Raw genomic sequence first — 14,689 nt, forward strand, 5'->3', positions numbered from 1 at the left:
TACGATAAAATTAGGCTATTCCGCAATACATCAGTTCTTGTGCTATGTTTTATATATGAGGACTTGGAATACATAATGCAACGCAAGTTGCAGGGGAGGGGGTAGCCACCTTCAAGTCTCACAACCCAAGGAAAAGTTACTAGTCACAGCAAATTAAACTGGTCTATTTGGTCACTAGAATGTTGAGAGCTCAATTAAAGAAAATGGTGTAGCATACAACTTGTACACCAGCAATCCAACATTGGTCTTTGTTGCACCCTTTAATTTCCAACATTCTACTCACAGGGTACAGAATGTCAAATAGCCTTTCTGCTGCAGGCTATACCAGTTAGAGTTCATTCTTGTTCGAAACCTTTAACTTTGGTTCAGGGTAGCCAGTAAAGCCACTCCCTTTCCCTCCCTCACCCTCCCTTTCCCTTTTCCTCCTTCCCTCTCTCACTCGGTCTCCCTTTCCCTCCCTTTCCCTCACTTTCTTTCCCTCTCCCTCCCTCTCCCTCTGTCATCTCACCCTGCCTCTGTGTCAGCCCGGGCTGAGACGGCTTTGGAGCACACACACACAGACAGCCGCACCGAGCGCATTAACTGGTCTGTAAAAGACCATTAACATGTTAATGAGGCTGTGTTGTTCACCTCTTAGCGCCCCTGCAGCTCCACTCTAACTATGGCAGGAATCTTCCGGCCGGCCCGCACAGAGCAGCAGTCTCTGAGTCGCGCTGCTGCAACTTGTGTTGGCAGACACTCTTTAAAAAAATCAATTAAAACGCCGGTACGATATGTCCAAGGTCCGCGGGCCGCCAGGGAAGTCTTGCCGGGCCGTTGTTGACCCGCGGGCCGTACTATGAGTACCCGTGCACTGAACAGATCATTGCTGCTACTAATGCTGATAAGAACATGCTTATTCTCAAAGACATAATTTTAACTCAGCCGTGGAAGAAGTATACTCAACCTTTTACTGACAAAGTTGAATTTCAAAAATTCAAAAATGTGCAGGATGAACTGTCCATTACCAGGGAAGGTGTTGTATTGCAGAAAATAAAATAAATAAACCAATTAATAGTGAAGTGGGATTAGGAATTAGGAAAGGACACCCTGTATTTCCTAATATATCTATATTCAGGTCAAAAGCTTCCTAGCGCTATTGGGAACGTCGGAATCAGGTTCCTTAGCCATACCTAATAAAAAACAGTGTGGTCTCGTCGGAGCTCACCGTAGTAATGAGGATGAGTCTAGGAGCTCGCCCCCGTGACAGCCAGATACCTCCCCTTCCACTCGTGAGTCGCAGGTGAATATAGGTATATTAGGAAATACAGGGTGTCCTTTCCTGATTCCTTTAATACCACTTCACAATTAATTGCTTTATTTATTATTTTTTCATGGTCCTGACGAAGCGCTCCTGGATCTGCTAGGAACCACGCTGTAGCGCGAAACATGTTGACCTAACATATCATTTCTTACACATGTACACGGAAACTGAGAGCAGCAGGAAGACACTCATCCCTCCGACATATTTGTTAATTGGAGGTACTCTCATTCCCTTGTTTTTATACATTACCTTCGGGACCCCTGAATAAAATTTGGTTCTGGGTACCACGGGGGTATTTTAATCCACGTACCCACCACTTTATTTACGCTCACACACCCACATGCACTACTGCGGAGTCTCCTCAAAAGATCTCTGATAAAGAGCCCTCTTGCGGGGCCCGTGGAGGACATCAGCGCCACCCCACGAGTAGCAATGCCCGATGATGAAGCATGACACTCGCAAGGGTGTGTGAGGGCAATATATTCAAAAGGAGAGATTCTCCTCCCCACAACAGTAACTGAATCGCCTCTAGAGAGACCACCTCTATATCCGCTCAACCACACTAGTTTGTCTGTCCTTTTCTCTATAGGAACAGTTACCACCTAGTAAGTACTACGTTAGTCCTTGGGAGCATTGGTACTGGACCTTTTTCCTTTCTAAGAGCTCCCTGTCCACCCCTCTGCATATTGTGTGACTAATAATATCTGCCCAGAAATGTTGTTAAATATGACTCATTCAAACTGTGTATGCCGTGCACCTGCATGTACGTGTGTGTGCGTGTGCACCTGCATGTACGTGTGTGTGCGTGTGCACCTGCATGTACGTGTGTGTGCGTGCACGCAAATGTGCAAGGAACACAACACATATTTGTGCAGTCATATGGGCAAGTGTGTGTGTGTATATTTTAAGGGGACTGTACTCTGCCTCCGGTTGATAGGACTCAGGTAAACCTCCAAGGGTGGCAGACCTTTTTCAGTCGGGAGTGTCTCGCCAGAGCTGACCACGAGTCACCCGTCCATCCTGCTTGGAGACCTCACCGGACAACCTTACTGTGACCAAGCAGTGCTGGTGGAACATTTAGCCTGCTCACCTTATCTGAGAGTTTTCATGTAGCCTTGATTCCAGGAAGCTCCTCGGAGGGGCTGGGTATTTCATCAACTTTATTTCCTCGCAGTAAATTGAAACTTTGGAGACTTCCACTATTTATTTTTAAACAGAAGTTATCAGCCCAGTTTAGCACTCTGTCAAAATCTTTAAAAATCCAAGAGCCTTTATTTCTTCTGGCAGAACATTAGGAGGGGGTGCAGCATGAGATGAGTCGAGGGAGCCTCAGCAGTTTTAGGAGAAGCATGCTATCTGTAAAGCCCGAAACCGGTCCCACGATGTCTGTTTCCGGTCCAGGGAAGACATGGCTTGACAGTTCAGGCTGGACTGTCCCTATGAGGCACAGGGTCTGCAGGCGGACAAGGATGCAGTAAATTCTTCTGAGGATGCGCAAAATTGAAGTAGAAAAGGCTGCCATCTTTACCGGGCAACTGTTTCAGATCTTAAGGGAGGTAACAGTGAACAACAATCTCACTGGGCTCATGATCATCATCTCTGATCAATAAAGACTGCTTTGTGGATAAAGTTACATTAGTCCAATAGATCAGGGGAGAGCTCGAAACAGATCCTTGAATAGGGGGAGACCTGTTCCATTTATTCCCCATGGTAAATGGAACACCACCGGGCCATCCTTAAAGGGATCACCATTCGCCAGCGCACCCGTAATCCTTTCACTTCATTTCCTATAGGAAGAAACTTCTGTGCCGGATCACCAGAAGGATTCACACTTGCTAATTGCTTGAGGCCTGAGTCCCAGAGTGCCTCAAGAAGTCATCAGTAAATGCTTTAACTCAAGATTTCTTCTAAGAGTCCAGTAGACCTGGCAAACTACAGGCTGATTGCTGGGATCCTTTTATTTGTAAATGTTTTGGAGAACGTGGCGGCATCTCAACTCAAGTCTCCCATCGAGTCTCCTGCTTTACTTTGGGACCTACAGTCTGAGCTGAAGATAACCTTGTTGGATGTACGGGGAGGTTTCCTGAGTTGGGTTGACTGCACTACCACTAAACTGGGGTGGCATGGTGAGAAAAATAATGATGGATTTAACCCAGATCTCTTGATTGGGGGTGAATATTTTCATTTGTTCTATATTCCGTCCACCAATTGTGTGTCTTTTGCCATCTCAACCTCTTGGCAACCTTTGAAACTTATTCCATAGAACCCTTCCCAATCGACTATAACTAACTGCAGAGTTATCTGCTTACTCCAACAAGTGGTTCATCCCTTTTTTTTCTATCTAGACATACCAGGTTGTGAGAGATGAATTGATTGTGGCTTATGATGTGAAGTGATCGAAGTCTGTTTAATTATCTGCTTGAGGTAAAAGGGTAGGCTTTTTTCTGAACACTGTTACTCCCCGTAAATAGGGATTATGAGATAGACTCCTCCCACCTGTCCAGTTTGGGGGATGTGATTCAGAGTCCGATGAAGATTGCTGTTGGTGGGCTCTAGGATTTTGGTGAAAAAACTTAGCATTTCCCATGAGATCTGCCACGTTGGCAACACAGGCATAGGGCTCGTAAAGCAGGTCAAACTTTGGGTAGTTGTTTTCAGTTGTCATCACACTATGGAAGAACATGTTAACTCTCTTGTGAAGACCTGTGGCTACTACATCCATCTAATGGCCAATGTGTGCCCTAAATAGAGCTACCATCGCGTGAACCATTACTGTGTCTTTATATGGGAGCATTGCAGAAGGAAGCAAAACCAAAGGGGATGATGGGCGCAGTGTTGAACATTGCAAACACTCACCCCCAGTCAACTGATCTGGGTTTAATCCATCATCATTCTTTAGCTCACTCCGCCACCCCAGTTCAGACATGGCCATATGCAAATCAGTTTGACCCTGTGCCTCATCGGAACAGTCCAGCCCAAACTGCCAAGCCATGTTTTCCCTTGACCGGAAACAAGCATCCTGCGACCGGTTTCTGTCTAATCAGCCGTCATCAGCCAGGCTAGCTTAAATCCAGTGGCAAAGTGAGCAAGGGTCCCACGTCTGGGCATTGCAGAAGGGTCTGAGGTCTTAAAAAATTCCAAAAGGCCCTTTCACAGTTGATAGCTGGTCACAGCCCTCAGGAACACACAGCTTGACAGTAAATAGACCAAAATTGCTCCCAGTAGCAAACTAGGTGTGATTCCGGGCCCTGGTCATGATCTATAAAACTAACAGTCTGATAGGTCAGCGCTACTTTTACACCAGGCTTAAAACTGATGTACCTGGACTTTCAATAAGTTTGCAGGACACTGCGTGACCTGCATCTCATATATTTGATTTCAATGGCCAGGCCTGCCATGTTTTATATGAAATCTAGTAACAGTCACTTGGCCCTAAATAAGGCGGAGCGACCATCACTATGACCTGGTTGCCCATTGAAGGATGAGCGTCTTGGTCAGAGATTTCTACTTTGCAATTTCATCACGGCCTTCATCCTCCTTTGATTAGCCCGCCTCTAAAAGAGGTGGGGAAACTGCGAGTTTGGTGGGGGGGGTGAAATCGCCAAATTATCTCAGTTCACCCGCTCCACCAAGATCTAAATTACCCTCATTGTGTTTATACAACAGCAGCAAATTCAAATATAATGCAATACGTCATATATGGAATATTTAACAGGAAAAAACAACAAACAAGCAAACAGAGAAGTAATGAATGTATACAGTTTTGGCGACGAGAGGCTACCTCCCCTCAAGCACTTCTGTTAAAATGCTGCATGATGGCATGGAGGTGGAGGGAAAGAGGGGAGACCACCTGGTCCATGGGTACTCAAAAACATTTATCCAGGGGCCACAAAGTACTGTTTAAGGTGTGCCCGAGGGCCGCACGGATGCCAGCAGGGTGGCGGGTGGGGTCTGGGAGGGTCATGCATTGTGTAAGGCGGTTCAAAAACATGTTAAACAAACGGGTAAGCGTTTATTTGCAGGTTAATAAATGTTTGACCATTTATTGAACATCTTTTTCTAAATATTAGTACTCGAAAACAAACAGCAGCTGGTGCTGCTGTTCACCAAGGGTGCCGCATTTAAAGGTCAAGAGGGCCGCAAGTGGCCCTCGGGCCGTACTTTGAGTATCACTGTGTTAGACCATCTTTCACGGTCAGGGGTTGCATTGGACAGCATGCGGCATGGGTCGCACTACACTGTAGCAGGGAGGCTACTAAGACTTCTAAAGCCCAACTCCTATGATGTGGGTGACGTATGGCCCAAGCCATTGACCATGAACTCCCTGTGCTTGCGGTCCTGCGGCTTCTGTGTCAATCAGCTGCTGATGTACCTTTCTGCTTTCACTCTTGTGGTGTTTCTTGGAATTCTGTCCTTCCGCAGGGGAACTATGATATGTTGCCTTTCTATGTAGAGAAAGCGTATTCATGTGGCGGCTGTAATTACCCAGTGAAAAGAGATTCTCGTAATACCATTCAAAAGCATGTTTTTTCAGCAATGGTACATAAGCTCAGTGTTATTAAATGCTAAGCTTTTTAAAGCCACTGATTTAAGAGGTTTAGTTAAGTGGAATTATTTAGAGAACCTCCAGCCCGGCATGCTCGTGCAGGGCGTCATGTTTATCTGTATCTGTGTCAGAGTTTTTATTTTTAAGATTGTGTCAGAGTTTTTTTTTAAGATCAACAAGTTTATTCGTGGAATGTTCGAATTCAATGGATGTTAAAATTTAAAAGAATTTGATAAGTTTTTGCTTGCATTAATTTGTGGACAGTGTGCTATTAACTCTGCTTAAAACTGTAGGTCAGTAACACTGAATTAGTCCAGTGTTCAAAGTAAAAAAAATGACAGTGACATCTTAACACGTAATGAGATTTAATTAATCAGTACTCTTTCTTTGTCTTTGTTATTTCATAAAGCATAAAGTAATTCAAAACATCCATTAAATAATAACAATGATATGCATAACATCTAAATATTTCTCTTAACAAAGAGATATCTATAGTAAAATGATAATAGTAATCACATTATATAAACATAGTTTTATATTGCCACAATTCTGTCTAAATGTAGGACTCAGCACAGAAAGAAAGTTGGCTGCTAAACGTAATTTTTTTTCTCTAAAAAACATGAGTTAAACATGTCTGTATTCGTTTAAATAAACTTGAAATAGTAGGCATCTAACTGCCAAGGATATCAAACATGAAACAATCAAGATATCGACTATTAACAGGAGATAAAAATGGCAAAAATCATATGAAGCCAGATATAAGACATATATTGTGCAAAATATTGTGAGCATATTTAAATCCACAATTAAAAATATAAATAATAAAGTCCTCACAGATATTATTCATCAGTGTCCATAGGATCGAAAGGCAACTATAAAAACCTCAATGGATAATAAAATGATAGATTCGTATTATGCTCAGATGGCTGATTTCTAAAGAGGATTCTTCAGCCTCTTCCTTACTAACCCTACTGCATAAACATATCCCCTTATTGCATATACAATAAGGGAGTTGTTGTTAGTCATAAGTATCCTAGAAGCAGGTAAATAATGTCTGATGCCTACATTCCTACACAGAGATCTGACCCGCTTACTTCTTGCTCTTTCAACAGCGGGGAAAAAAAACAAGAGGCGAGCTGTGTCTTTATTAGCATCCTTGCAAAATGGACAGAGAGGTACATTGGGATTCTGTTTTCATTTGCTGAGAAATAGGCCTTCCTAAAGTGAGCCCCTCAGTTTAATGTCCAGAGTTCTGGCTTGATAAGGTGTAATAGCATCCCTTTAGGGTTCAAATGATGGAGTGTGTTATGATGTAAGAACCCCTCAGTAAATTTCCAGGGCTTGCATTTCTGTGATCAACCATGCTTACCAGAGAAACGATTTAACAGTATATCTGGTTCCAACCAGAATGGAGAGGGGATAACTCCATAATGTTTCCATGCCTAGGGCCTGAAAGTTTGATTTTATGTGACAAAGCCATGGGATGGAGTGCGCGTTGGCCATATCTAAAATATCTATTACAGCTTAACTATATGGGTCTCGGTTAGGTGAGGCCCACAATCTTATCCAAAAAAAAAGTTGTTGTAGAGCAATTAGTTTGCCTACTCACTTTAATCCTGTATCAAAATAGAATGGGACTTTAGGGTAAACAGTTTTCTCGTAAATGCCTTCTCTTTTACCGTTAGCTCCGTAGTATTTCCAAGTCCCCAAATTTTAGCCCCATACAGAGCAGCACTCTGGACTTAGGGACGTTAGATCTCAATTGCTGACATTACAGATCTTGGGGTTGTTGTTTTATATTTTTTTTAGCAACCATAGAGGCACCATGTAACCAGGTAATGCTACTTTTTGTGCAGTTGTCAAGACCTTGATGGGGAATTATCCAGTCTAATTCCTAATAGTCAAATCAATCTACCCTCTGCAGTATGGAACCCTTCAACTTGACGCTGTCTATAAATGATTTGTGGGGATTTAAAATCAAACTTTGTTTTATCCGTGTTCATCTCCAAACCGTTCTCATCACAAAAATCAGAGACTTTATTTATCAGGTTTTATGGGTCTCGGATATTAATAGGGTGTCATCTGCAAAAAAAAAGAGCCGTATAGGAATTTTACCCAGTCTTGGGGAGTTGTGAGTACAATCTTGCAAATAGTTTATGACATCAATAACATAAAGGGAAAATAAGGTAGGGGCCAGGACACAGCCCTATCGTACTCCTCTCTCTCCGGGTATGTGATTGGTAAATTCTCCACGTTTTCCACATCCCAGTTGTTCCAAATTAGCCTTGTGTAATATTACAACAATATCTAGCAATTCAGAGTCTATGCCCAGTGACCTTAAAGTAGACCATAGTTTATGTCTTGGAACCAATTGTGGGGGGATAAGTACCCTGGTTGAAAAACATCGGTGCCCGCTAATCCTTTGGGCGGTTGTAAGCCTGAGCAACCGGGGTCTTGCCATGACACGCTCCGCCCCTAAAAAGGCATGAGTGAAGTTATGGATTGGTGGTCCATGGTATTTAAGGGGGATAATCCCCACATAAATGGTAGCACCAATTGGGTTGGCCACTGTGCAGTTTGGCTCATCAGGCGGGCCGGGCAGCTTAGGTTAGTCACCGCTGCCTGACCTTGGATCTCCCGTAAGTTAACCCACCACTTTGGCATACTCTTTGTATGAAATAAACCTACAGCATACAGTTTTCAAACAGAAACTGTGTAGACTGATTATTTTGTGCATCGCGACTAATTACTGCTAAGAGGGGGGTTGCTGATATGGCCACTAAGAGGAATGTAAACTAGCAGTTAGCAATATTGAGACCATGTGTCCTACTTGCGCACAACTGGTTGCCCATCCATGCTTAGTTAATCTTACTTTGGCCGTGGGGCTTCATGCTTCTTGAGTGACTTCATCCTGACAGGCCTCAGTGTGTATTTTGGGCCTCTGCTGCTTCTGTTATTTTTGGTTCCTTCCGTTTTCCTGTGATTATTTTCGCTTCTGGGACGGACAAATGAGGCTTTCAGCGTTTCCCTGCCCCCATGTGCGGACCACGATGTCTGGAAAACTGAGTGAAAAAGAGACGGAATTGAACTTCCCTAAATTGTTCGTCAAATATCTGCATAACTGTTATCTACAAGTTACAGAAAACAGATAATTTATTTTAATAACAAAAGATATACTCTGATTTTACGATTCTCAAATTGCGATATTTTGTGAATCGCTATTTGAGAATCGCAAAACGCTATGTATGTAAGATTTGCAAATAATTTTGTGAATCCTACATATTGCTTAATTGCGAATTGCAAATTGCGATTCGCAATTAAGGAATACCTCCACATTCATTCCTATGGGCTATGGGCCTGAGGCCCATATGAATGAATGGGAAGACTTTCTCAATTGCGATTCTCAATTAGAGAATCTCAAATTGAGAATGCAATTTCAAGGGTGCCAGGGTGTCAAGAGGACACCCTATTGCACCCCTGAAATGTGCATGTGTGCACATGTGGCACACATACATGCCCTAAGGGCATGTATTTTTCAGAGAAATCGCAAATTACCACCAACTTGAAGTTGGCGGTAATTTGCGTTTCCTTAAGACCAAACTGCAGTTTTTCTGTGCTTCTTACATTGCATTTAATCCAATCCCAAAATAGGGAATCGTAAATTTTGCGATTCCTTATTTTGCAAGGCAGTTTTTCTTTCATACATACCACTAAACCTGGACAAGGTATTTGTATACTACGCTGCGCATTCAGACACCACGCTTTTGGCGATTGAAGCCGTGAAAGCGAGCGCGTTTTAAAAATCCTGTTTTCGTCGAAATTTCTTTTAAAGTTACTTTATTAAACCCTGCTTTTAACTGTAATCTCAGCGCATACCTGCACTATAATTGTGACATTCACCGCTGCTTTAGCGGGTCATTGGCAGGTATACATGCTTTGCGGCCATCTTGGGGGTAGGTAGGGACGTGTTGTGGCGCCATCTTGGTGAGCGCTCCAGTGCTCAGGCATGCAGGCGAGTCCACTACTTAAGACGGTCTTTACTGGCAGGTCGGCCCTGGACAAAGTATTTGTATACTACGCTGCGCATTCAGACACCACGCTTTTGCGATTGAAGCCGCGAAAGCGAGCGCGTTTTAAATATCCTGTTTTCGTTGAAATTTCTTTTAAAGTTACTTTATTAAACCCTGCTTTTAACTGTAATCTCAGCACATACCTGCACTATAATTGTGACATTCACCGCTGCTTTAGCGGGTCATTGGCAGGTATACATGCTTTGCGGCCATCTTGGGGGTAGGTAGGGACGTGTTGTGGCGCCATCTTGGTGAGCGCTCCAGTGCTCAGGCGTGCAGGTGAGTCCCCTACTTAAGACGGTCTTTACTGGCAGGTCGGCCCTGGACAAGGTATTTGTATACTACGCTGCGCATTCAGACACCACGCTTTTGGCGATTGAAGCCGCGAAAGCGAGCGCGTTTTAAAAATCCTGTTTTCGTCGAAATTTCTTTTAAAGTTACTTTATTAAACCCTGCTTTTAACTGTAATCTCAGCGCATACCTGCACTATAATTGTGACATTCACCGCTGCTTTAGCGGGTCATTGGCAGGTATACATGCTTTGCGGCCATCTTGGGGGTAGGTAGGGACGTGTTGTGGCGTCATCTTGGTGTGCGCTCCAGTGCTCAGGCGTGCAGGCGAGTCCCCTACTTAAACCTGTCATGGTGACGCGCAGCGGTGACGCGCAGCTGGAGCGCCGTAATCGCGCTGGAGTCGTGCCAGAGTCCTGCCCGTCTGCGCCCGTCAGCGCTAAAGAAGCGCCTAGCGCCAGGAACTCTGCACAGCCTCAGGTCTCCGGAGGTAGGTACTCGAGGGATGAGCTCTTGAGCATTCGACATCTGTCCCCATATTGTACTTTGGGATCGGTTGACCCGCTGTGCGGTCCTTCCCAATGCGCCTGTGGGAATGTTTCTCTTAAGACTCTTACCTCTATCTCTGCCTTAGCTGGATCCGCGTCGGATGCATCTTTTTATACAGAGTCTAAGGCCCCTCGTGAGCTTACAATCTGGAACCTTAATGTCAGATCTCTGGCAAAACATCATTCCGTTATTCATGATCTTATTACCGAGGAGGCCCCGGATATTTTCTTCATGACTGAAACTTGGTTACAGGATGAGGCGACGGCCATAGTGAATCTTGCTCTTCCTCCGGAATACTCCATCTACACCCATAACCGCAATTCTAGGGGTGGGGGTATTGCCGTGATAGTTAAGTCATGCTTCCCTTGTGCCTGGAAGGTTTTGAATGTGGAGACCTGTGAGTGTGCACATTTTAGCATAACGGTTAGCCACCATTTTTCTTTTTCTGGACTTCTGATCTATCGACCCCCTGGAAATGATACTGCTTTCAGAAAGGCCTTCCCAGAATTGGTGAGTTCTCTTGCCATTAGTTCTGCTAATTTTAGTGTCCTTGGAGACCTTAATCTCCATTTTGATCGTTGCCATACTCCAGCTATTAGCAGCACCCTTGCAGATCTGGAGGCACTACAACTCAGCCAGTTGGTGACTCATCCTACGCATGTGGGTGGACATATTCTGGACCCCGTATTTACGAATTTAACAGGAGCCAATGTGTCGCGGCCTAGCCCAGTCGCTTGGTCCGACCACTTTCTTGTGAAACTACATCTCACGATTAAGGACCCCCTCCGTAAACCTTCTGAGAGAGTTGCCTTGAAACGCCCCTGGAAAAAATTAAAGCTTGTAGATTTTCATTGACTACTCGATGAAAATCCGCTCGGTCCTCATACTGATGCGGAACTTGGCTATGATCGTTTTTGTGATTGGATTACTCGGGCTTTCGACCTTCTCATTCCTGCCACATGGAGTAAGTGTCGTGCCCTAGAACCTAGTCCTTGGTACGATAGTACCTTAGTGCCTTAGAAAAAAGCTTGTAAACAAGCGGAAAGGCGCTGGCGTAAAACTTACGAGGCTGAGAACAAAGTACTTTATCTTAATAAAGTCAAAATCTATCATAGAGCGATCTGCAGAGCCCGTGCGGCCTACTATTTCCAAGAGTTTAAAAACAGCCCTAATCCTTTGAAGTTGATTTTTAAAGTTCTCAAGGACCTGACCGCCAAGAGAGCCCCAGTAGCCGAAATCTGCTCAGTGTCTCATTGTGAAGACTTAGCGGCCTTCTTTCTTGAAAAGATACAGACCATTTATCGCTCCTTCCCTAGCTCTACCTCTTGGAACGAGGCCTTGTGGCCTAATTGTACGACGGAGGTGGTTCTTTCGATCCTCCCTGACCTGTCGAGGGAGGTATTCGATAGCCTGGCAACTAAGGTAAAATCTCGATCCCCTGCCGACTCACTTAGACCGGCACAGATCAGAGAATCTTCCACTCTATGTATGCCCCATGTGCGCCACCTTATAAACCCATCTCTCTCATCTGGCATAGTTCCATCTAAATGGAAACATGCCTATGTCATCCCTATCCTGAAGAAACCTACGCTGTATCCCCTCAAATTAGAGAATTATCGACCTATCTCTCTTCTTCCATAGGCCGCGTAGGTCGCTGAGGCCCATGTTAACAGCATTTTATCTGAACATCTGCAGAGGGCCAATATCTTGGATTCCTCTCAGAACGGGTTTCGTGCTGGCCACAGTACTGAGACAGCTCTACTCTCGATGACGAAACATCTGCGCACTGTGATGGACTCCGGTCAAACTGCGGCACTGGTGTTACTCGACCTCAGTGCCGCGTTTGACACGGTCTCTCACACGATTTTGCTGCAACGATTGGGAGATGCAGGTGTCTCTGGCATAGCACTCGAATGGTTTAGGTCTTTTCTGGTGGATCGCTCATTCAGGGTTGCCACTCCACCCTTTGAGTCTAAATCTTACCCTTTAGAACTGGGAGTGCCTCAGGGATCGGCATTGAGCCCCACATTATTTAATCTTTATGTGCAGCCGCTGGCTGTGGTCGCCAAGCTTTGGGGTTTGACTGTAGTCTCCTATGCCGACGACATGCAGCTGGCGGTTGCTCTCAGTGGGAATCCCGACCTTGATGCCCCCAGGTTTCGAAACGGTCTCCTGGCAGTGGCTGGCTGTGTGACAGCCAACTGTCTTCAGCTCAATGCCAAGAAAACAGAGGTCCTGATTGTGGGTAAGCAGAGCAATCTTTGGGGTGATAATTGGTGGCCCCCAGAGTTAGGTGCTACCCCTATCCCGGTACCAGAGGTTAAAAACTTAGGGGTCTGGCTAGACTGTGCTCTTAGTTTCTGTGGCCATACAAAAAAAGTTGCAGCCACTTGCTTCGGGATTCTACGTGGATTGAGGCCCGTTTTAAAATTCTTTGATGCCCCCACTAGGCAGCTTATTATTCAGGCAACCATCCTATCCCGACTTGACTATGCCAGTTCGCTCCTGTTAGGGGCCAATCAGGCGGAAATTGCCCGGTTACAGCGTACACAAAATGCGGCGGATAGGGCCTTGGTAGGCTTACCGAGGTTCTGCTCTGTTAAAAGCACTATTTGTGCACTTCATTGGCTACCGGTGGCGCAAAGGATTGACTTTAAGATCTTATGTCTCTCCTTTAAGATTCTCAAATTGTCCTCCCCCAGATTCTTGATAATCTCCTTACCCCCTATGTTCCTTCTCGATCTCTGAGGTCTTTCGGCCAAAATCTGGTTGTTGTCCCACGGTTTAAGCTCTGCAGAGCAGGTGGGCGATCCTTTCGCGTTTTAGCTGCTAAACTTTGGAATTCACTTCCATTCCATATTCGTGCCCTCGATGACTTGCTTGATTTTAGGAGGGCTATCAAAACCTTCCTGTTCCCTCCTGCACCTTAGTATTCTGTCCTTTCTGGTCTGGTATGTTTGTATAGTTTTGTGTTTCTTCTACCTGTCCTAAGCGCCGGGACGCCCCTTTGCTGGGGCAGCTGTGCGCTATAGAAGTTTTCCTAACATAACATAACATAACTAAGCCCAACTGCGATCGCAAACGCCGTGAATAAAGGAAGTGTAATATGTCTCATCCTCAATTGGTTTTCCAGCACAGACAATGCCCATAATCCCGTCTCGCCCAGCATGAAGTTGATATGAGGGAAGAGACTAGGACAGGGTGACTAATGTCAATATTTTATTCCGTCTTAAAAGTTTTATTGGCACATATTTCTGCATTATGCTCATATAAGGTACATTGATATTGTTTTAACAAACTGTGATACGGTTCTCGGTGATCAAATTCTTTAGTTAAAAGAACGCCATAGCTTAAGTTGCCGCAATTCAAGAAGTTAGATATGAAGAACTAGAAACTTCTCAAAACAGGCCCGCATTCTTTTAGAGCAAACAATACCAAGTGATGAGTTTTGTAACGCCCTGCCCTTTCTGTTCCCATCAGCTGGATGGCCGACTTGAATACTCCGGAGAAGCCAGGAAAGGCATTCTAGAGTTCGGCTTTGATTACTGCTACTGGTCGGTTGACTCTGAAGACCCCAACTATGCCTCTCAGGAAGTGGTGAGTGAGAATTCTATTGTTTGCGTTCATTTGATGATGTATTCCTCACATAAAGTTTGCAAGAGTAGCGGATACTATCCAGGTCTTGCGTCATGTATGTATTACTATACGTCGCCATGTTTGAAACAGAGCTATTTATGCTAATGGTGTAATGCCTGTGCAAACAGAGACATAGGCATATGTAAACTGGTTTCTGAATATATATGGTCCACAAACGAGACATCCTTGGATTTCTGTTTTCACATTTTCAGTTACATGTATTGGCCCACACGTTCCTTTCTACAAAGTGTTCTTGGCAAACACCGCAAAAGTATCTGAAAGTTTCTACAACTGG

The 14,689-nt window shown here is 44.6% G+C and overlaps 1 protein-coding gene across 1 annotated transcript in view; it reads left to right on the forward strand.

Annotated features, from left to right (window-relative positions):
• LOC144780943 (stAR-related lipid transfer protein 9-like) overlaps positions 1-14,689 on the forward strand; it is a 540,925-nt gene that overhangs the window by 110,218 nt on the left and 416,018 nt on the right. Inside the window, exon 3 of the mRNA XM_078659512.1 lies at positions 14,239-14,355. Within this exon, the coding sequence (XP_078515638.1) occupies positions 14,239-14,355 (117 nt within the window). The remainder of the gene's footprint in view (positions 1-14,238; positions 14,356-14,689) is intronic.

Source organism: Lissotriton helveticus, chromosome 9, assembly GCF_964261635.1.
Source record: "Lissotriton helveticus chromosome 9, aLisHel1.1, whole genome shotgun sequence".
NCBI lineage: Eukaryota > Metazoa > Chordata > Amphibia > Caudata > Salamandridae > Lissotriton > Lissotriton helveticus.